Consider the following 22,901-nt stretch of genomic DNA (forward strand, 5'->3'; position numbering starts at 1 on the left):
TTGGAAAATATCCTTTTTCTCAAACCTCCTGAACTATCTTAGCTTTACCCTGTATATGTCGATAGCAAGAACAAATACGCGCTGGACTGATCCGAGTTCGTAGTAATCGACGATAGAAAAAATAAACACTTCAGAACGGGGAAGTACACTGTGTAGAAGACGGAAAGCTAAAAGACAGAAAGGCAACACAATGATTTCTGGGTACGAGCCGCCTACCTGACAAACATGTCGCTAAACTTGTTGCTACTTTCACAGCTCTCAAACGAACCACAAAACAGCATCGAGCTACTACAAACACAGGATTTGTCATCACGGTCGAATGAACTGTTCAAATTGCCAAAGACTAGGACAGAAAAAATGCGAAAAAAATTAGTCTTCCGCACATCTCGACTGGCCAACAAAGTAAACCACTTGATTGGTTTCAACTCATCGACTGGTCTCAAGAAACGAATTATACAGCTCCTCTGGAAATTCGTGGAGACGAAATTCAACGAAAACAACATCTGCACCTGGCAGCTCGCATGCGACTGCCAAAACTGCAGAGAAAAGTGGACAATTTTCTAAACTGAATGTATGCGATAAATGTCCTTCAGCTTTGCTGTAAAGACTTTACAACAACAAACATCCTCGCCAACGCCGCCAAAACAACCCTGCACTAACTCAACCCCAAAGCTACCATCTCAAGCATCTACGCGCAACATTTCGATGAATTATATGTGTATGACAACATCTGCACCTCAAGATTCGGTTGCTGCTATACAGACTGCAGAAGCGCGAAAAACTGAACTGTGGCTAATCACACGGATCGGGAGCGCAAACTCCCATGGACTTACCTTAAATTCGTTTCTACTACATATGATGCCCTTTGTGTTGTCTAATTTTATTTTTCAGGTTTAATGGAGGGTGGTGCTAAGCCTGATAATTTACCTCTTTTTCCGAACAATCCCGGATTTCAAGACGAATGGTCTCGGAAGCTGAAGGACTTGTTCCCTGTGCCTCTGGATGGGGCAAAAATAACATTAAACAAAATGTTGGCGTCTAGATTTCAATTAGTACACACCGTAAATCTCAGTGATGCTGGAGGCGCTGGACCAGTACCTGGAGCTTCAATGGGTCCACCACCCTATACTTTTCAAGCTACTTGCGTGGGGAAAGCGGAACATGAAGAGCTCACACCAGTTCTTATGGCAGAAATGGATAACAGGTAAACGGCCTAATCTATTCTTCTGGAGAACTGCTTTTGATGCTTATGTTTAAATATGAACATGAAGCGTTCTATCTGACAAAGTTAAAGCTCAAAACAGTGTAAGAAATACTTCATAAAGTGAAGCAAATAGATTTTATTAAGTGCTCTCAAACGATGTTTGTAGCAATTATATCAGTCCTGTGGTCTATTTTTTGCAATTTTTCGTCTGACCATTTGACTTTCCGTCCTCAAGAACGGGATAAACAGGTAGCGCTCGGAGGGCATTAAGTGGCCGAGCAGCTCTCTTAGCCTTACGCCTCACTAGTCTCTAAGTACGCGATTCACCGAAACTGTTCTGAGAAGACAATTTCAGGGAGTGAGGGGGCGGGTCTTAGTCTTAAAAGTTTCACCCCCCGTCAGAATTGCATGATCTTTTAACATTTCTTTGACAAATTAATGATAAAGCAATCTGCCATGTTGTGTACAATGTTAATGACAATACTAATCATAATGATCGATATATTTGGAAAATTATTATGTATGTTTGGAAAATGAATTCGTTAATGATAAGAAGGAGGCTGCGGAAGTCATTGAACAATTTCTTCAGATGACCACTTTCTGCTACCATCGCTACTATTTTTCCAAAAAATTATTATTTAACCCGATTTTTGTTTCGTTTTATTTCAAGAAACTGTTGTTGAGCGTGCGATTACCGAAAAAATGGAGCAAAGTAAATTCGAGGTTGATGTTTATCCGTTCTTTTTAATAGCCGCCAAGCAATAGCTGAGGCTATTATTGGCCTTCTCTTGGTGTTTTTACGACTAGAAGAGGAGAATTGAGCTTTCTCGGTCTTATTTTTACAGAAAGTAGTTTTGTTCACGCGGAATTTTGATCTGAAAGCGAAAGTGAGAAAAGCTTTCATGGTGAACAATTTTTTCGCTGAGAGAAGTTTTTTGATCATGCGCTGCGTTCAGTGAATGACTTTTTGACTTTGAAAAATGTTCTTGGCAGAACGGCGCATATAGATAACCGTTTTTAGCCGGTTTTTCTTCCATTTGGCTTAATTTTTTTCCTTGTAATTAATTGCTCTCAAACGAAGATTGTAGCTATTATATTAGTCCTGTCGGTCTTTTTTTATGCGATTTTTCGCTTGACCGATTTTTTGTCTGACGTTTTTAACTTTTCGTCCTCAAAGACGGGATAAACAGGTAGCGCCCAGCGGGCATTAAGTGCTCTTAGAGCCTTTCAGCTCTGTTTCAGATCAAACTGTTATGGAGACTTATACTTATGGTGTGAAGGGCGGTTCTTAGAGGTTGAAGACACTCCCACAGTTGACCCCCCTATTGTCCCCCTCCCACCGCGCAGTTGCCCCCAACCCAGTGTTGCCCCCCCAATCTGCCCCCCATTCATCTCGAATTTTAGCATATTTTTGATCTTTTTAGCCATTTTTCCTATTTTTTGACATTTATACTCATCATTAGATTTTTTGAACCTAAAAGGTCAGAAAGCCTCCGTTAGGGTTTGATAAGTTACTGGAAAATTTTTGTTGGTCATGGGTTAATTTTCATCTTTTTAATATCATAAAATGTTGCATTTTTTAAAATAAAACTTGCAATTTTTTTTAATTTTTTAAAATTTTTTTGTCATTTCTTAAGTTTCTCTAGCCTCAAGTGCCACGGAACTTCCTCTAAGGTTTGATAATATATGACTGCATAGCTTAGTGATGTAAGGGAATGTTCTTCAAGATTTTAATATCGCGAATTTAAGCCTTTTTTAATAAAATATCTGCAATTTTCATGTTTTTGATTTTTCCGGCAACAGAGGCCCTCGAACCTCCTCCAAGGTTTGACAATAAGCTGCTGCTTAGTTTCTAGAGTTAATGGGATGGTGATCAACGTTTTTTATGACTCCAGTTTTAGTAATTTTTGGATAATATTTAAACTTTTCAAATTTTTGGAAAATTTGTTTGTTCCAAGTGTATTGATCTTTGAGCCTGTGAAACTATTTCTGGCTTGAAACAGGGATATCGGATAGTCTCTTGAGACAATGAATTGGTTCTTAAGATATTAATGTCTTGTGTAATGTCATCTTCTTTGCGTAATGTCATCATCTCTGATCCTCATTATCAATGAGTTATAGTTGAAATGTTTTATCATAACACATCTATTAGGCACTTTTTAGGAAACCATTGTTAATTGCTCTCAAAAGCAATTTGTAGCAAATTTATTACCCTGTTTGTCTTTATGCAATTTATCGCTTGGCCGATTTCTCGTCTGATCCATTTGACTTTCGTCTTCAGAAACGGGATAAAGATGTAGTGCCCTGAGGTCACTAAATCGTGGCTAGCTGTTGACGAAGCCAACCGCTCGCCGGTCGTTTGAGAGCAATTCGCCCGACTTTATTCGGTTATTATTTGGTTTTTTGTAGAAATTGATTCTGATCAATGCTGCATTAATATATAACTGCACAAAATTGATATCACAAAGTTTTGCAGAGCCTAATAATATTTTAAAAGTGTAGAATGGGCTCATATTTCTCAAGTTAAAAGTATATTTTTGAATTTTTTCATTAGTTTTGTCCTGTTAAGATCTTCGAGCGGATTTTTTTCTCTGACAAAATAAATTTATATGGCAACATTCGATGGGCAATTTGTGTATTGAACAACTCTTTTGAACGTGACTTCTTTTTTGTTTTATCAAATTGTCCACATAGTAATCCGTTTTTTGCATTTTTTGTCCATTTTTTGTTTCACTCAGAAAAAGTGTTTCTGTCCAAAGCCATTGGTTCAATTTCGTGTTATCAATAACTGATTTATTTTTTGATGTCTAATCTTTAAAATTCAAGGGAATTTCGTTTCCTAATTACAATTTTAAAACATTTTATAAGTTTAATATCTTGAATTTTTTTGCAAAGTATTTTGGTTTAGCGAATCTCTGTAATCTTTTCTCATTTTTTTTCAACGGAGGCATGGTTGTGTATGTTTTTGAGCCATGGTTGCTGAATCAATAAATGTACCTGATTTTGGATCAATAATTTTTTTGGAGTGTATTTAAAACAGAATGTAAAAGTCAATGTCGCATGTGGAAAATGTGTTTTGGGCAAACGGCTGAACTAATCAAAAAGCCGAGAAGATAGATTGATTATTTGATCGTATCGTTGAAAACCATTGTATATATTAAAAGCTAGAAAAGGAGTTGTGAAATCTAGTATTTCGCTTATAGAGAGAAATTTTTTGATCACGTGCGTCTTTTTCAAGTGTTTTCTAGCTTTAATTCCAACTTTCCAATCAAAGATGTCTCTCGCAATTATCTAATCTAGCATTAGTGTGTTTGGAAGCACTTTTGATTATCTGAAGCAGATATTACACGGAGTTATTTTATTGAAACTCGTTGTAGCAGTTTTGGTGGTCGTTCATTATGATTGGTAGTTTTTTAAATTTTGAAGAAAATTAGCTATATTCGAGCAAAGTTTTGCCGATTTGTTTTTTAATGGCTTTTGACTTTCCTCTGGCCTTATGTTTTCTGTTTTAATTTTTCTCAGTCAGATCTAAGTTGAGAGTTACTTTTTAAGTGTTTCTACTATTACTTAATTTACAATTACTTATATTTTTTGGTTTTTTGGTCTTAGAATTTTCCAACAGTCAATTGATTTTTCTCTCCCTCGTTTTGGTTGAGTGACTGATCTAGCAACAAAGGTTGTAAAGTTTGCTTGCCGAATAATGGTTGTGAAGAGTTGTGAAAACTGAACAGGGCACATCACCTGATTAAATTAAACAAATTTTCTAATTTTACGTTTTTGCTGTTATATTAGTTTGTTTACTGCTTCTCGTGCAAATTTTGGTTGAGGACTGATTACTAGAGCATTTAATAAACATTTTCCCAAATTAATGATTCAAAATGCCATTAAGCGTTTGCACAGTTTTTTAAAGAGTTCTTTTTTATGGTGTTGTCCTTCATCTCCTTTCCTTTCCGAGTTTTTTTTATGAACCTTTTTTTGTTGTTGTCTGTCAATGGTTAATTTTTTGTTGCAAATTATCTGTATAACAGGTTCCTTTACCAATAGTTTTTTTGTGGAGTTGTCACTGAATTTTATCAGGTTGTGTATCTATTGTCAAATACTTCTCTATTATTTTTCTTGTTGTTTCAAAATGCTTAGTATAATTATGTGGAATATGCATTAGGAGAGTGAGGGTAGTCACTTTTCTACTTCGAGTCGTTTCCGGAATTCTTTAGGCTATGTTTTTCTTTTCGTCGAGATTTTTGTTACGATCATATGACGTCACAATCACTTCAAATATGTTTTTTGTTCATTCGTTCATGCAATTTCAACTGAATTGCGTCTGTGACGTCATTTTTTACTCTTAGTGGAGCCAGTATTCTTTACAATTCAAAGAATTTGAATTGTATTGGACTCTGTCTTTTTAAGATCTGTTAACACATTTTCATGATTTTTGAAGTCAAATTGGAGTAGTGATTTTGGTCACTCCGAAACAGGAAGTGGAGCGAAAAAGCGAGTAGTTTTCGATGTGAATTTTTTTGACCTAAATTTAAATTAGAGTGCGAAAACGGTGTTTGAACAAAAATTCGCTTTCTCGCTAGTGGTTTTTTGTTCACAGGCGGCAATTTCACTTTGATTTTTACTGTTTTTTCGATTTTTTGGATAGGATTTTTTTCTAAATCGTTTTCCCAATCCATTCATAATCCTTTTAGATCTAGTTTTTTGTTTAGTCAATGAAAATTCTTTGAATTGTGCGTCAGTACTTGTCCTGCTATGTTTCGTTCATTTGCGTGATTGTTTTTTTGTTCTTATGTGACCTCACTCTCAAAAATGATTTCATTACTCTGAAATGACTTTTCTTTACTTTAATTCAAAGAGATAAGGTCAAGGGAGTGTAAATCCCTCTAATTTAATGGTTATTCTGAGAGCAGCTAATAGAAACAGCAATAAGTTATACAGATTCTTTCTCAAAATTTAAAATCTCAGCCCTTAATGAGAAGAATAAGTTTCTTTTTGGTCTGTCTTTATTACTTTCTTTTTGAGATTGCAGATCTACGAAGCTATTGCGGCTACTTTCTGGCACTCCGCCAGCTATTTTTTCCTGCAGATTGTAAGCAAATTAACTGAAAATGGCCATACACTCCTTTATTGTCTTTTGGTTTGCTCCAATAGTATAACCCAAAATTTTTTTGTATACTGAAGGTTTTTCTTTTTATAAGTTTTGGCAAGAAATTGCCAGTTTTAAAGAAATAAGTGTCTGTGAACGTAACTAAAGTATTAATTAATTTCAATTTTTAATGTGAATTTTTTTGTTTTTAATTTTTTTAACTGCAATTTTCTTAAGTGTTCCCAAGTGAAAAACTACCTGTTGGTCAGTAGCTTATCTTCCGACAGGGTTCTTGAATGGCTTTTAACAATCCAAAAATTTTTCTGAGGACAATCCCTCTTTAAGAGATTTTATTGAAGGCCTGCTTTTGCAAAAAAGTCACATTTTGTGGTTCTTATTTCCGCTCTTTGTTTTCGTTCCCGCGGATATTTGTGAAGTGCCAGTTTGTTTTTTTCCGGATTCTTGTATATTAATTATTACTTCTTGTTGCCTTAGCAATTCCAATTTGTTGTGATACTTCTCAAATTTAAAAAAAAAATATTTGATGTGCTTGTCTTATCCAACACTTCTGTAGTCAATGGAAGAGTTTTCAAGTTTTTCGTTCAATTTTTCGGATTGTAATTCAGGACTTGTACTGCTATTTTTTTTTACTTCGTAGAATAAAAATCTGTTGTGTGCTACCGTAAGTCAGAGCTTGTTCATTATTTTGCGTGAAATCTTTCACTTCTCTAGATAAACGAGTCATAAAAACGAAATCGAGAATGTAAACGGCATAAACCCATAACGCCCAATTTTAGATGCCCGCTACTTGAACTTTGTTCTTACATGTCTTAGATACCATCTCTAGTGCTGATTGGCATTGATACCTGCCCCATTATCCCCTCATTAGTAAACAATAGTTTGTCTAATCACGGAATGAAATCAAAATGATTCGCACTTTAAAAATATTTGTACAGAAATCAATTTTCTTTCTGTTGGATGCTATTTTCCGGTAATCTGCCGGTTATGTTCAGTTAGTATCATGTTGCTTCTTCAAAGATTGTGTTATTGAGCATGGAATGTTTTCCAGCTATAATAATCATTGTCGTGTGGACTCTTGCTTTTTGCTCATCAAGTAAATATTAGAGGAAGTTATAAGCTAACATTTTAGTGGAAGTCTCAACGGTCAGATCATTAGGAACTTGAGCAACCGTGTTCGATGCAAAGCTGTGGTCCAAACACAGAAATCAAAGTGGGTCATGACTCAGGGCGCCCTCGAGTACAAGGGTAACACCTACTCGGCATCACTTGCAGCCATCAATCCAGACCTCTTAGCATGCACAGGAATTATGTCGAGCAGTTTCCTTAAACGCATTACTCAAAATCTCATTTTGGGTTGCGATTTCACTCTGCACAATTCTCAAAGTCAGTTGAAGACCTCGGCTGGTCTTTGTGGAAGATACAGTGGGACCAATTGGGAAATCTTTGGTAACCTCAACAACGGTGGCTTTCAGACTGGGTTCTATCGTGATTGTGGCAAGACTTCCGCTGTTGGAGTGGAATGGGAATGTTCAGCGATCCAGGGTGAATCCACCGTGTCTTTGGGATATAAAATAGACCTGACGGAAACTGGGAACTTCTGCGTACGAGGTTCTCTAGATACGTCCGGAACAGTTAGCGCCGTGTACGAGAAACGAATGCACCCCTTCTTATTGACCTTGTCTGGAAGTATGAACCACTTTAGAGGTCTCAGTAAATTCGGATTCGGCCTCACAATAGGCTGACGAAGAGACGAGACATCTAAATTGTAACTCTATTGTCCTATGCTCGCATTGTTTTATGCACCTAACTCTCTCTCTCTCTATGTAAACTCTAATTATCTGCTGCTGCGCTGCCGATGAAAGTGAAATTACTTGAAGATTACTATATGGAAATGAGAAATGTTTTCAATTGTTTTTTTTTTCTTTTTCAGATAGAAATAGCTGTTAAGGCTAAATTTTATCATCAATGAGTCATCGATAATGATGCATTTAGGACTGAGTTGAATTCAGTTTTTTGGGGTGATTATAAACCAAATTGGGTACCATATTACGAGAGACCTTCAGGAAGTGGTTCAAACGGTTTGATCGAGTTAGTTGGGGATAAGTGAACTTTTTTAGGTTGGCTATGGTTTTGTCCAAAACAACGACAGAAATCAAAGGCTGAATGTTGGGTACCTGAGAGCTACTTTCAGTCAGTGGAAGAAAAATTTAAATTGTGTTATAATGTTTGACATGAGATCCACGGGTGAATTGTACAGAACATACGCAGCAGCTATTCAAACTGAGCGAGAGTCAAGGTTTAAGGAACGCTTAGTGGCTGGAGGTGTAGGAGGAATATTCACTGCACTCTTTATGACACCCTTCGATGTCGTCAAAATCAGACTGCAGGCGCAACAGAAACCTTTCAGCCCAGGCGACAAATTTGTGTTACATGATGGCATATTGGAACACCTCTGCACTTGTTCTAATGGAACCCACCTTAACAACAATAAAAGTTGTGAAGTGAATATTCGAAGAATAGCCTGGTATAAAAGGCCGAGTCATTTCAACGGAACTATAGGTACGTTTTTGAACTGCCCTAACAAAGTTTTAGCAATTAATTAGGTTCAGTTTACTTTTTCTTGCCTCATTTCTTCCAAGCGATCTGACTTCTTTTTAATAGCCGCGAAGCGATAGCGGCTATTATTGGGGACATCGTGGTTTTTATTTTAATTCGTCGGCTGCATCGATGATTCTTGCGAACATTTCCTTTTTCAATTTCAGTGTTTTCTTGTTTTCCAGTTAAAATTTGTGTGCCTGACGTCATTAATTGCTCTCAAAGGAAGTTTGTAGCAATTATATTAGTCCTGTCGGTCTTCTTTTATGCGATTTTTCGCATGACCGATTTTTCGTCTGACGTTTTTGACTTTTCGTCCTCAAAAACGGGATAAACAGGTAGCGCCCAGCGGGCATTAAGTGCTCTTAGAGCCTTTCAGCTCTGTTTCAGATCAAACTGTTATGGAGACTTATGGTGTGAAGAGCGGTTCTTAGAGGTTGAAGACAACCCCACTGTTGACCCCCCCCCCCCCCACTATTGCCCCCACCGCCCCCCCCCCACCACGCTGTTGCCCCCCCCACTGATGCCCCTCCCTCCCCATCAGCCGCCCAGTGCACCACTCATCCCCCCATCCCCCGCGCCCGTGGCTACTGACGAACAACCGATCGCTAAAAACTCGGAATTTTATACTAATTTTTACAATTTTTTTTGCAGCTTTTTGACAAATTTTTGTCATTTTTTGGGTATTTTCAGCCTTAGATGTCAAGGAACCCCACTTTAGGGTTTTATAATAGTTTACTGCTTAGTTTCTAGTGGTAGTGGAATGGTTTTAATATTTTAACATCCCAAAGTTTAGCAATTTTTAACAAAAAGTGCAAATTTTTTCAATTTTTTGGACATTTATTTTTCATTATCCGCGGCTTTTCAGACGCAGGGGCAAGACAACGTCCTTAGGGGTTTAATAATAAGTTACTGAAAAAAATGCATTTGCTACGGATTAGCTTTCAATTTTTCAATATAACAAATTTTATCAATATTTTTGATGAAACTTGCATTTTCTTCAAAATTTTTTAAAATTTTTGTCGGTTTTTAGATTTCTCTATCCTCAAAAGCCACATAACTTCCTCTAGGGTTTGATTATAGGTTACTGCATAGCTTCTAGATGTAATTGAATGTGTTTCAAGATTTTAGTATCAGGCATTTTTTAAAAATATTTGTATTTTTTTTCAAGTTTTTGAATCCTTTCGAATTTTTAATCATTTTTTCCGGCACCAGGGTCATAGGGACCTCCTCAAGGCTTGATGATAAGCTTTTGCACAGTTTATAGAGTTAATGGAATGGTTATCAATATTTTATAGACTCCAGCTCTTAGCACTTTTTTGATAAATTTTAATTTTTTTCAAATTTTTGGAAAATTGTTATCATGTTCCAAGTTTATGGATCTTCATGAGCCAGTGACACTATTTAAAGCTGGGAATAGGGATACTGGAGAGTATCTTGAGACAATGAATTGGTTTTGAAGGTTTTAATATCTTGAATTTTAGCAATCTTTTTTGCTATTGTTTTCGAAATTTTTTTAATAATTTTGTCCTTTTCTGAGTTTAACAATCATTAGTGGCCAACGAAGTTTTTCGTCTTGCAGATGGCTTACTTCACATAACTCCAGGACAAAAAATAGTTCGGAACATTTTCACTGCGAAACCTGGAAGCTTTTTTTAGTTTCGCAAAATTTTGCAAATTTTTTAAAATATCGGTTTTTTATTTGGTTAACTTACTAACGAAGCTAGAAAACTAAAAGTTGCAGAGTCGAATCAAACTAAAGATAGGCTCACTAAACCGTGGCTAGCTATTGACGAAGCCAACCGCTTGCCGGTCGTTTGAGAGCAATTCGCCCGACGTTAGTCGGTTATGTTTTGTTTTGCTTTTAGGTAAATTGCGTGACTTACCTCACTCAAAAAATGGCTTCTGAACTCTTAAAAAATTTTAATGAACATCAAAGATCAATAATGTACATCTAAGTAGTGCCAAACGTACATGACCCATTTCTTGAGTATTAGTCTTGAGTTTTTGATTTCGAATATTAGTTTTGAAAAAGAAAGCTCTATTAGGGCTTTTTCTTGATAGAGCGTATGTGTCTCATAAAATGACAGTCCGAATCTAACCCAAAAAGTCTAGTGGTCTATTAATGGACTGCTGGTCAAGCTGTATATCTTATCATTTGCTCTCAATCGAAGTTTGTAGCAATTATATTAGTCCATTCGGTCTTTTTTTAATGCGATTTTTCGCTTGACCAATTTTTCGTCTGACGCTTTTGACTTTTCGTCCTCAAAAACGGGATAAACAGGTAGCGCCCAGCGGGCATTAAGTGTTCTTAGAGCTTTTCAGCCCTGTTTCAGTTCAAACTGTTTTGGAGACTTATACTTATGGTGTGATGGTCGGTTCTTAGAGGTTGAAGACACCCCCACTGTTGACCCCGCCCTCCATTATTACCCCCACCCCCCCACCACGCTGTTGCCCCCCCCACTGATGCCCCTCCCTCCCCATCAGCCGCCCGGTGCACCACTCATCCCCCCATCCCCCGCGCCCGTGGCTACTGACGAACAACCGATCGCTAAAAACTCGGAATTTTATACTAATTTTTACAATTTTTTTTGCAGCTTTTTGACAAATTTTTGTCATTTTTTGGGTATTTTCAGCCTTAGATGTCAAGGAACCCCACTTTAGGGTTTTATAATAGTTTACTGCTTAGTTTCTAGTGGTAGTGGAATGGTTTTAATATTTTAACATCCCAAAGTTTAGCAATTTTTAACAAAACGTGCAAATTTTCTCAATTTTTTTGGACATTTATTTTTCATTATCCGCGGCTTTTCAGACGCAGGGGCAAGACAACGTCCTTAGGGGTTTAATAATAAGTTACTGAAAAAAATGCATTTGCTACGGATTAGCTTTCAATTTTTCAATATAACAAATTTTATCAATATTTTTGATGAAACTTGCATTTTCTTCAAATTTTTTAAAATTTTTGTCGGTTTTTAGATTTCTCTATCCTCAAAAGCCACATAACTTCCTCTAGGGTTTGATTATAGGTTACTGCATAGCTTCTAGATGTAATTGAATGTGTTTCAAGATTTTAGTATCAGGCATTTTTTTAAAATATTTGTATTTTTTTCAAGTTTTTGAATCCTTTCGAATTTTTAATCATTTTTTCCGGCACCAGGGTCATAGGGACCTCCTCAAGGCTTGATGATAAGCTTTTGCACAGTTTATAGAGTTAATGGAATGGTTATCAATATTTTATAGACTCCAGCTCTTAGCACTTTTTTGATAAATTTTAATTTTTTTCAAATTTTTGGAAAATTGTTATCATGTTCCAAGTTTATGGATCTTCATGAGCCAGTGACACTATTTAAAGCTGGGAATAGGGATACTGGAGAGTATCTTGAGACAATGAATTGGTTTTGAAGGTTTTAATATCTTGAATTTTAGCAATCTTTTTTGCTATTGTTTTCGAAATTTTTTTAATAATTTTGTCCTTTTCTGAGTTTAACAATCATTAGTGGCCAACGAAGTTTTTCGTCTTGCAGATGGCTTACTTCACATAACTCCAGGACAAAAAATAGTTCGGAACATTTTCACTGCGAAACCTGGAAGCTTTTTTTAGTTTCGCAAAATTTTGCAAATTTTTTAAAATATCGGTTTTTTATTTGGTTAACTTACTAACGAAGCTAGAAAACTAAAAGTTGCAGAGTCGAGTCAAACTAAAGATAGGCTCACTAAACCGTGGCTAGCTATTGACGAAGCCAACCGCTTGCCGGTCGTTTGAGAGCAATTCGCCCGACGTTAGTCGGTTATGTTTTGTTTTGCTTTTAGGTAAATTGCGTGACTTACCTCACTCAAAAAATGGCTTCTGAACTCTTAAAAAATTTTAATGAACATCAAAGATCAATAATGTACATCTAAGTAGTGCCAAACGTACATGACCCATTTCTTGAGTATTAGTCTTGAGTTTTTGATTTCGAATATTAGTTTTGAAAAAGAAAGCTCTATTAGGGCTTTTTCTTGATAGAGCGTATGTGTCTCATAAAATGACAGTCCGAATCTAACCCAAAAAGTCTAGTGGTCTATTAATGGACTGCTGGTCAAGCTGTATATCTTATCATTTGCTCTCAATCGAAGTTTGTAGCAATTATATTAGTCCATTCGGTCTTTTTTTAATGCGATTTTTCGCTTGACCAATTTTTCGTCTGACGCTTTTGACTTTTCGTCCTCAAAAACGGGATAAACAGGTAGCGCCCAGCGGGCATTAAGTGTTCTTAGAGCTTTTCAGCCCTGTTTCAGTTCAAACTGTTTTGGAGACTTATACTTATGGTGTGATGGTCGGTTCTTAGAGGTTGAAGACACCCCCACTGTTGACCCCGCCCTCCATTATTACCCCCACCCCCCCACCACGCTCTTGCCCCCCCCCACTGATGCCCCTCCCTCCCCATCAGCCGCCCGGTGCACCACTCATCCCCCCATCCCCCGCGCCCGTGGCTACTGACGAACAACCGATCGCTAAAAACTCGGAATTTTATACTAATTTTTACAATTTTTTTTGCAGCTTTTTGACAAATTTTTGTCATTTTTTGGGTATTTTCAGCCTTAGATGTCAAGGAACCCCACTTTAGGGTTTTATAATAGTTTACTGCTTAGTTTCTAGTGGTAGTGGAATGGTTTTAATATTTTAACATCCCAAAGTTTAGCAATTTTTAACAAAACGTGCAAATTTTCTCAATTTTTTTGGACATTTATTTTTCATTATCCGCGGCTTTTCAGACGCAGGGGCAAGACAACGTCCTTAGGGGTTTAATAATAAGTTACTGAAAAAAATGCATTTGCTACGGATTAGCTTTCAATTTTTCAATATAACAAATTTTATCAATATTTTTGATGAAACTTGCATTTTCTTCAAATTTTTTAAAAATTTTTGTCGGTTTTTAGATTTCTCTATCCTCAAAAGCCACATAACTTCCTCTAGGGTTTGATTATAGGTTACTGCATAGCTTCTAGATGTAATTGAATGTGTTTCAAGATTTTAGTATCAGGCATTTTTTAAAAATATTTGTATTTTTTTCAAGTTTTTGAATCCTTTCGAATTTTTAATCCTTTTTTCCGGCACCAGGGTCATAGGGACCTCCTCAAGGCTTGATGATAAGCTTTTGCACAGTTTATAGAGTTAATGGAATGGTTATCAATATTTTATAGACTCCAGCTCTTAGCACTTTTTTGATAAATTTTAATTTTTTTCAAATTTTTGGAAAATTGTTATCATGTTCCAAGTTTATGGATCTTCATGAGCCAGTGACACTATTTAAAGCTGGGAATAGGGATACTGGAGAGTATCTTGAGACAATGATTTGGTTTTGAAGGTTTTAATATCTTGAATTTTAGCAATCTTTTTTGCTATTGTTTTCGAAATTTTTTAATAATTTTGTCCTTTTCTGAGTTTAACAATCATTAGTGGCCAACGAAGTTTTTCGTCTTGCAGATGGCTTACTTCACATAACTCCAGGACAAAAAATAGTTCGGAACATTTTCACTGCGAAACCTGGAAGCTTTTTTTAGTTTCGCAAAATTTTGCAAATTTTTTAAAATATCGGTTTTTTATTTGGTTAACTTACTAACGAAGCTAGAAAACTAAAAGTTGCAGAGTCGAATCAAACTAAAGCTAGGCTCACTAAACCGTGGCTAGCTATTGACGAAGCCAACCGCTTGCCGGTCGTTTGAGAGCAATTCGCCCGACGTTAGTCGGTTATGTTTTGTTTTGCTTTTAGGTAAATTGCGTGACTTACCTCACTCAAAAAATGGCTTCTGAACTCTTAAAAAATTTTAATGAACATCAAAGATCAATAATGTACATCTAAGTAGTGCCAAACGTACATGACCCATTTCTTGAGTATTAGTCTTGAGTTTTTGATTTCGAATATTAGTTTTGAAAAATAAAGCTCTATTAGGGCTTTTTCTTGATAGAGCGTATGTGTCTCATAAAAATGACAGTCCGAATCTAACCCAAAAAGTCTAGTGGTCTATTAAAGGACTGCTGGTCAACCTGTATATCTTATCATTTGCTCTCAATCGAAGTTTGTAGCAATTATATTAGTCCATTCGGTCTTTTTTTAATGCGATTTTTCGCTTGACCAATTTTTCGTCTGACGCTTTTGACTTTTCGTCCTCAAAAACGGGATAAACAGGTAGCGCCCAGCGGTCATTAAGTGTTCTTAGAGCTTTTCAGCCCTGTTTCAGTTCAAACTGTTTTGGAGACTTATACTTATGGTGTGATGGTCGGTTCTTAGAGGTTGAAGACACCCCCACTGTTGACCCCGCCCTCCATTATTACCCCCACCCCCCCACCACGCTGTTGCCCCCCCCCACTGATGCCCCTCCCTCCCCATCAGCCGCCCGGTGCACCACTCATCCCCCCATCCCCCGCGCCCGTGGCTACTGACGAACAACCGATCGCTAAAAACTCGGAATTTTATACTAATTTTTACAATTTTTTTTGCAGCTTTTTGACAAATTTTTGTCATTTTTTGGGTATTTTCAGCCTTAGATGTCAAGGAACCCCACTTTAGGGTTTTATAATAGTTTACTGCTTAGTTTCTAGTGGTAGTGGAATGGTTTTAATATTTTAACATCCCAAAGTTTAGCAATTTTTAACAAAACGTGCAAATTTTCTCAATTTTTTTGGACATTTATTTTTCATTATCCGCGGCTTTTCAGACGCAGGGGCAAGACAACGTCCTTAGGGGTTTAATAATAAGTTACTGAAAAAAATGCATTTGCTACGGATTAGCTTTCAATTTTTCAATATAACAAATTTTATCAATATTTTTGATGAAACTTGCATTTTCTTCAAATTTTTTAAAATTTTTGTCGGTTTTTAGATTTCTCTATCCTCAAAAGCCACATAACTTCCTCTAGGGTTTGATTATAGGTTACTGCATAGCTTCTAGATGTAATTGAATGTGTTTCAAGATTTTAGTATCAGGCATTTTTTAAAAATATTTGTATTTTTTTCAAGTTTTTGAATCCTTTCGAATTTTTAATCATTTTTTCCGGCACCAGGGTCATAGGGACCTCCTCAAGGCTTGATGATAAGCTTTTGCACAGTTTATAGAGTTAATGGAATGGTTATCAATATTTTATAGACTCCAGCTCTTAGCACTTTTTTGATAAATTTTAATTTTTTTCAAATTTTTGGAAAATTGTTATCATGTTCCAAGTTTATGGATCTTCATGAGCCAGTGACACTATTTAAAGCTGGGAATAGGGATACTGGAGAGTATCTTGAGACAATGATTTGGTTTTGAAGGTTTTAATATCTTGAATTTTAGTAATCTTTTTTGCTATTGTTTTCGAAATTTTTTAATAATTTTGTCCTTTTCTGAGTTTAACAATCATTAGTGGCCAACGAAGTTTTTCGTCTTGCAGATGGCTTACTTCACATAACTCCAGGACAAAAAATAGTTCGGAACATTTTCACTGCGAAACCTGGAAGCTTTTTTTAGTTTCGCAAAATTTTGCAAATTTTTTAAAATATCGGTTTTTTATTTGGTTAACTTACTAACGAAGCTAGAAAACTAGAAGTTGCGGAGTCGAATCAAACTAAAGCTAGGCTCACTAAACCGTGGCTAGCTATTGACGAAGCCAACCGCTTGCCGGTCGTTTGAGAGCAATTCGCCCGACGTTAGGCGGTTATGTTTTGTTTTGCTTTTAGGTAAATTGCGTGACTTACCTCACTCAAAAAATGGCTTCTGAACTCTTAAAAAATTTTAATGAACATCAAAGATCAATAATGTACATCTAAGTAGTGCCAAACGTACATGACCCATTTCTTGAGTATTAGTCTTGAGTTTTTGATTTCGAATATTAGTTTTGAAAAATAAAGCTCTATTAGGGCTTTTTCTTGATAGAGCGTATGTGTCTCATAAAAATGACAGTCCGAATCTAACCCAAAAAGTCTAGTGGTCTATTAAAGGACTGCTGGTCAACCTGTATATCTTATCATTTGCTCTCAATCGAAGTTTGTAGCAATTATATTAGTCCATTCGGTCTTTTTTTAATGCGATTTTTCGCTTGACCAATTTTTCGTCTGACGCTTTTGACTTTTCGTCCTCAAAAACGGGATAAACAGGTAGCGCCCAGCGGGCATTAAGTGTTCTTAGAGCTTTTCAGCCCTGTTTCAGTTCAAACTGTTTTGGAGACTTATACTTATGGTGTGATGGTCGGTTCTTAGAGGTTGAAGACACCCCCACTGTTGACCCCGCCCTCCATTATTACCCCCACCCACCCCCCACCGCGCTGTTGCCCCCCCACCCCACTAATGGCTGTTGTCATTTTTTGGGTTTCTACAGCCTCTAGAGCCACATAACCTCCTCTAGGGTTTGATTATAGGTTACTGCAGAGCTTCTAGATGTAATGGAATGTTGTTCAAGATTTTAATATCGGCAATTTTTTTTAAAAAAATAATTGCAATTTTCAAGTTTTTTGAATCTTTTTTTAATTTTTTTCCGGCACCACGGTCCTAGGGCCTTCTCCAAGATTTGATGATAAGCTGTCGCATTGTTTGTAGAGTTAATGGGATGGTTATCAATATTTAGTTAACTCCAGCTGCAGCAAGTTTTCGCTAAAATTTAATTTTTCAAATTTTTGGAAAATTATTGTTCTAAGTTTATGGATCTTTATGAGCCGGTGAAACTATTTAAAGCTTGAAATAGGGATACCGGATAGTCTCTGGAGACAATGAAATGGTTTTGAAGATTTTGTTATCTTGAGTTTTTAGCAAAATTTTGTTGAAATTTGCGATGGCTTTCAAATTTTTAAAATATTTTTTTGTCTTTTTCTGAGTTAAACGATCATTACTGGCCAATGAAGCTTTTTCAAGTCTGGCAGATGGGTTGCTTGACTTAAATCTAGAGACAAAAAATAGTTATGAACATTTGCACTGCGAAATCTGGATCCTTTTATTTTAGATTTTGCAAATTTTGAAAGTTTTTTGCAAATTTTTAAGATATCATTTTTGTATTTGATTTATTTACTAACAAGTCTAGAAAACTAAAAGATGCAATTTATTTTTGTAGCAATTATATTAGTCCATTCGGTCTTTTTTTAATGCGATTTTTCGCTTGACCAATTTTTCGTCTGACGCTTTTGACTTTTCGTCCTCAAAAACGGGATAAACAGGTAGCGCCCAGCGGTCATTAAGTGTTCTTAGAGCTTTTCAGCCCTGTTTCAGTTCAAACTGTTTTGGAGACTTATACTTATGGTGTGATGGTCGGTTCTTAGAGGTTGAAGACACCCCCACTGTTGACCCCGCCCTCCATTATTACCCCCCCCCCCACCGCGCTGTTGCCCCCCCACCCCACTAATGGCTGTTGTCATTTTTTGGGTTTCTACAGCCTCTAGAGCCACATAACATCGTCTAGGGTTTGATTATAGGTTACTGCAGAGCTTCTAGATGTAATGGAAAATGGAATGTTGTTCAAGATTTTAATATCGGCAATTTTTTTTTAAAAAATAATTGCAATTTTTCAAGTTTTTTGAATTTTTTTAAATTTTTTTCCGGCACCACGGTCCTAGGGCCTTCTCCAAGATTTGATGATAAGCTGTCGCATTGTTTGTAGAGTTAATGGGATGGTTATCAATATTTAGTTAACTCCAGCTGCAGCAAGTTTTCGCTAAAATTTAATTTTTCAAATTTTTGGAAAATTATTGTTCTAAGTTTATGGATCTTTATGAGCCAGTGAAACTATTTAAAGCTTGAAATAGGGATACCGGATAGTCTCTGGAGACAATGAAATGGTTTTGAAGATTTTGTTATCTTGAGTTTTTAGCAAAATTTTGTTGAAATTTGCGATGGCTTTCAAATTTTTAAAATATTTTTTTGTCTTTTTCTGAGTTAAACGATCATTACTGGCCAATGAAGCTTTTTCAAGTCTGGCAGATGGGTTGCTTGACATAACTCTAGAGACAAAAAATAGTTATGAACATTTGCACTGCGAAATCTGGAACCTTTTATTTTAAATTTTGCAAATTTTGAAAATTTTTTGCAAATTTTTAAGATATCATTTTTGTATTTGATTTATTTACTAACAAGGCTAGAAAACTAAAAGATGCAATTTATTTTTGTAGCAATTATATTGGTCCATTCGGTCTTTTTTAATGCGATTTTTCGCTTGATCAATTTTTCGTCTGACGCTTTTGACTTTTCGTCCTCAAAAAACGGGATAAACAGGTAGCGCCCAGCGGGCATTAAGTGTTCTTAGAGCTTTTCAGCCCTATTTCAGTTCAAACTGTTTTGGAGACTTATACTTATGGTGTGATGGTCGGTTCTTAGAGGTTGAAGACACCCCCACTGTTGACCCCGCCCTCCATTATTACCCCCACCCCCCCCCCCCCCACCGCGCTGTTGCCCCCCCCCCCACCCCACTAATGGCTGTTGTCATTTTTTGGGTTTCTACAGCCTCTAGAGCCACATAACCTCCTCTAGGGTTTGATTATAGGTTACTGCAGAGCTTCTAGATGTAATGGAATGTTGTTCAAGATTTTAATATCGGCAATTTTTTTTTAAAAAATAATTGCAATTTTCAAGTTTTTTGAATCTTTTTTTAATTTTTTTCCGGCACCACGGTCCTAGGGCCTTCTCCAAGATTTGATGATAAGCTATCGCATAGTTTGTAGAGTTAATGGGATGGTTATCAATATTTAGTTAACTCCAGCTGCAGCAAGTTTTCGCTAAAATTTAATTTTTCAAATTTTTGGAAATTATTGTTCTAAGTTTATGGATCTTTATGAGCCAGTGAAACTATTTAAAGCTTGAAATAGGGATACCGGATAGTCTCTGGAGACAATGAAAAGGTTTTGATGATTTTGTTATCTTGAGTTTTTAGCAAAATTTTGTTGAAATTTGCGATGGTTTTCAAATTTTCAAAATATTTTTTTGTCTTTTTCTGAGTTAAACGATCATTACTGGCCAATGAAGCTTTTTCAAGTCTGGCAGATGGGTTGCTTGACATAACTCTAGAGACAAAAAATAGTTATGAACATTTGCACTGCGAAATCTGGAACCTTTTATTTTAGATTTTGCAAATTTTGAAAATTTTCAAATTTTTAAGATATCATTTTTGGATTTGATTTATTTACTAACAAGGCTAGAAAACTAAAAGATGCAGAGTCGAATCAAGCTAAAAATAGCCTCAGTAAACCGTGGCTAGCTTACTGACGAAGCCAACCACTCGCCGGTCGTTTGAGAGCAATTCGCCCGACGTTAGTCGGTTATGTTTTCCTTAGTTATTTCATTTCCATGTAAGGCCACAAGCGTCTATGGCGGCTATTTTCCGGCAATCTGCCGGCTATGTTTGAGTGACTTCAATAACGTTCTTGATTTTTGCGTGGCCTACATCGCTCGAGTTCCAAATTTTCAGGAGCTGAGCTTAATTGTGAGTGCTATTTTGATGCAGTTCAAATGAAACGTGTGCCCAAAAAATTATATGTGCCGCTTTTTCATCCCCTCTCATTTAACCCCGATTATTTCGCCGCTCTATCTTTTCACCTCGATTGTAATTCTTGACATACGCAGTACATATTTTCAAAATAAGGAATATGTGGGGATTCGGCAAAGAGGTGTGGATTAATTCTCAAAATTTAAAATTGTAGGGTTTGAGAAAGCGTTTTTGGGGTGAAATGAACGCGGTAAAATGATACGGGTTAAAAGATGTTAAAATATGAGGGGATAACCGAGTCGGAGTGAGAACTGAAACAAAAAATTGTTCCATTGAACAATTATCGTTAACTATATGCTAGGCAAAACTCCAATGATGTTTTTTGGTGCTCCTAAGTTCTTTGTTTTGATGGGTTAATTCACGAGTTTATATTGTTCAATTTAGATGCGTTTCGCAAGATAGTGAGGAATGAGGGAATTTCGTCTCTGTGGAGTGGTCTCTATCCTTCAGTGCTTCTCTCTTTGCCAACAGTGGCCCTATATTACTCCTCTTACGATCTCATTCGAGACTCTATGGGTTACAAACAAAACTCAGACAGCATTGTTATACCTCTCACTGCTAGTGCAATCGCTAGAACTCTAGTCAGCACTGTTTTCTGTCCAATGGACGTAGTCCGAACCAAGATGCAGAGCGAGAGAATGCCACCATCAAAAGTCTTTCAGTGTATAAGGATGCAGGTTTCTGCTGGCGGTGTTTGGTCGTTATTTTTGGGACTTAAACCGAGTTTAATCAGAGATGTACCTTTTTCGATGATCTATTGGTCACTTTTGGAGCACTATCGACCGGTTCTGGGCCAGAGCTTGAATCTATTGCCGACATCATTCACAGTAAACTTCATCGTCGGATTCCTTAGTGGAGGTTTAGCGGCTGCAGTAACGTTGCCTTTTGATGTAATCAAAACTCAGAATCAAGTTGAACTCGGAAATAAAAATTTTGCGAATTCTAAATCGCTCTCTGTTGGAGAAAGCTTGATGGCCATCTGGCTGAAGGGCGGAACAAAAGGACTTTTTGCTGGTTTCACTCCCCGCTTGCTGCGAGTTATGCCTGCATGTGGAATTATGCTATCTACATATGAAGTTTTAAAGCGGTTTTTAGCTGTTCTAAATTGACCGGTATTTATCCGGATATATTTGAAAACTACATTGTATTTTGATTGAGTGGATTATTAATTGGAATTGTTGTATCGTAGATATCAATTTAAAGATGAAACGCTTGCATTTTAGTCGAATTGTTTGAGTTAAAACATCTTCGTAAGAGAATAAATGTCTTTTGACTTAAATATTCCAAAAATGTATTTTGAAAAATAAAATGTTTTCCCCGAGAAAATTTTGTGGACCATTAGGCTACGACAATAATTTACGATTTAATTTATTTTTTTACAGCAGTGCAGTGGTGAGCTGGGCGTAACTGTTTTGCGGTTGGCTGGGTTTCTGTTCTGTGTATTGTCTCACGTCGATTTTCATAGCGACAAAGCTCAAAAGTCAATATTGTGCACCTTTTCATGCCTCCCTTTAAATTTTTCCTGTTCATTATGTCTTTTTTACACGAAATAGCTGTTGCGCAATTGATAATATGAAAACGCAAATGACTCTCTTCTTGCTCTCCAAGTCCTGAATTACAAATCCAAGAATTTTCATTGAGAAAACAAAAATTTGACCTCGAAATTACTAAACTCACACACTTTGGGAATAACGTTAAAAGACTCGGCAAAATTGAAAAACAGTGTCAAACTGCCACATGTAAATAAAAACCATTATCGAGAAAACCGAATTTTCGTTCAAAACACCGTTTTCAACACCGCCAGCCTTAAAACCAATCGGTTCTCATCTCCACTCCCTGGTTTGTTCTGACCAAAACCACTGCTTCAATTTCACTTCAATAATCATCAAAATTTGCAAACAGATCTTTAAAAAAAGACAGCGCCCCAATTCATCGTGTGAATTGAGTGAGTAGCGTCATTCGGTACGCTCTTTACTGTAATCTTCGAATGTTTTTTTTCCAAATCTTACATAACCTAACCACAAAGCTTTTTCACTCGTTTCCCGAACTCATATTGAGGAGGGAATGTCTCATTAATGGTCAAAAGGTTTTGCTTCATATCTAACGTATCGTGGCATTTTATTACTTGAGAATAAAACTTTCAATATTGATGGCAATCAAACGTTAACAGCTTTGTTGTTTTTAATTGCTCTTGAATAAGAAGCAATTAATGTAAATGGGTCTTTTTATGCATTTCTTTTGCTTAACGGTTTTGCGCTTTTCTTCTAGAATAATCTTTGACTTCTCAAGTGAATTTTTTTACGCACTTCTTGATTTTTGAGTGGGTTCATTGGCTCTCACTCTGAAGTAAAAGTTTGTTGTTCACACTAAACCGATTGTTAGAGAGTAGACGAAAAGGCCCTGATAGCCGGGTGGTGAATACCTCCGTCGAGGTGACGGAATTGGACTCAGGAGGTCGAGGTTTGAATCCTACCTTCCCCTGATGTTTATGCTCCCATAAATTGAAATTTATCTA

The 22,901-nt window shown here is 36.5% G+C and overlaps 2 protein-coding genes across 2 annotated transcripts; both read left to right on the forward strand.

Moving 5' to 3' along the window:
• The first annotated feature begins 856 nt into the window (after positions 1 to 856).
• LOC142337572 (mitochondrial import receptor subunit TOM40 homolog) lies at positions 857 to 8,223 on the forward strand. Its single transcript, XM_075386903.1, has 2 exons — positions 857 to 1,204; positions 7,441 to 8,223. Exons 1-2 carry the CDS (start codon positions 897 to 899, stop codon positions 8,051 to 8,053), a joined length of 921 nt encoding a protein of 306 aa, XP_075243018.1. The 5' UTR covers positions 857 to 896; the 3' UTR covers positions 8,054 to 8,223.
• Positions 8,224 to 8,431: 208 nt separating this feature from the next.
• On the forward strand, positions 8,432 to 21,603 carry LOC142337563 (mitochondrial glutathione transporter SLC25A40-like). Its single transcript, XM_075386892.1, has 2 exons — positions 8,432 to 8,870; positions 20,771 to 21,603. Exons 1-2 carry the CDS (start codon positions 8,534 to 8,536, stop codon positions 21,493 to 21,495), a joined length of 1,062 nt encoding a protein of 353 aa, XP_075243007.1. The 5' UTR covers positions 8,432 to 8,533; the 3' UTR covers positions 21,496 to 21,603.
• Positions 21,604 to 22,901: the final 1,298 nt, after the last annotated feature.

The sequence above is a fragment of the Convolutriloba macropyga genome, chromosome 1 (assembly GCF_964194025.1).
Source record: "Convolutriloba macropyga chromosome 1, txConMacr16.3, whole genome shotgun sequence".
NCBI classification, from domain to species: domain Eukaryota; kingdom Metazoa; phylum Xenacoelomorpha; order Acoela; family Convolutidae; genus Convolutriloba; species Convolutriloba macropyga.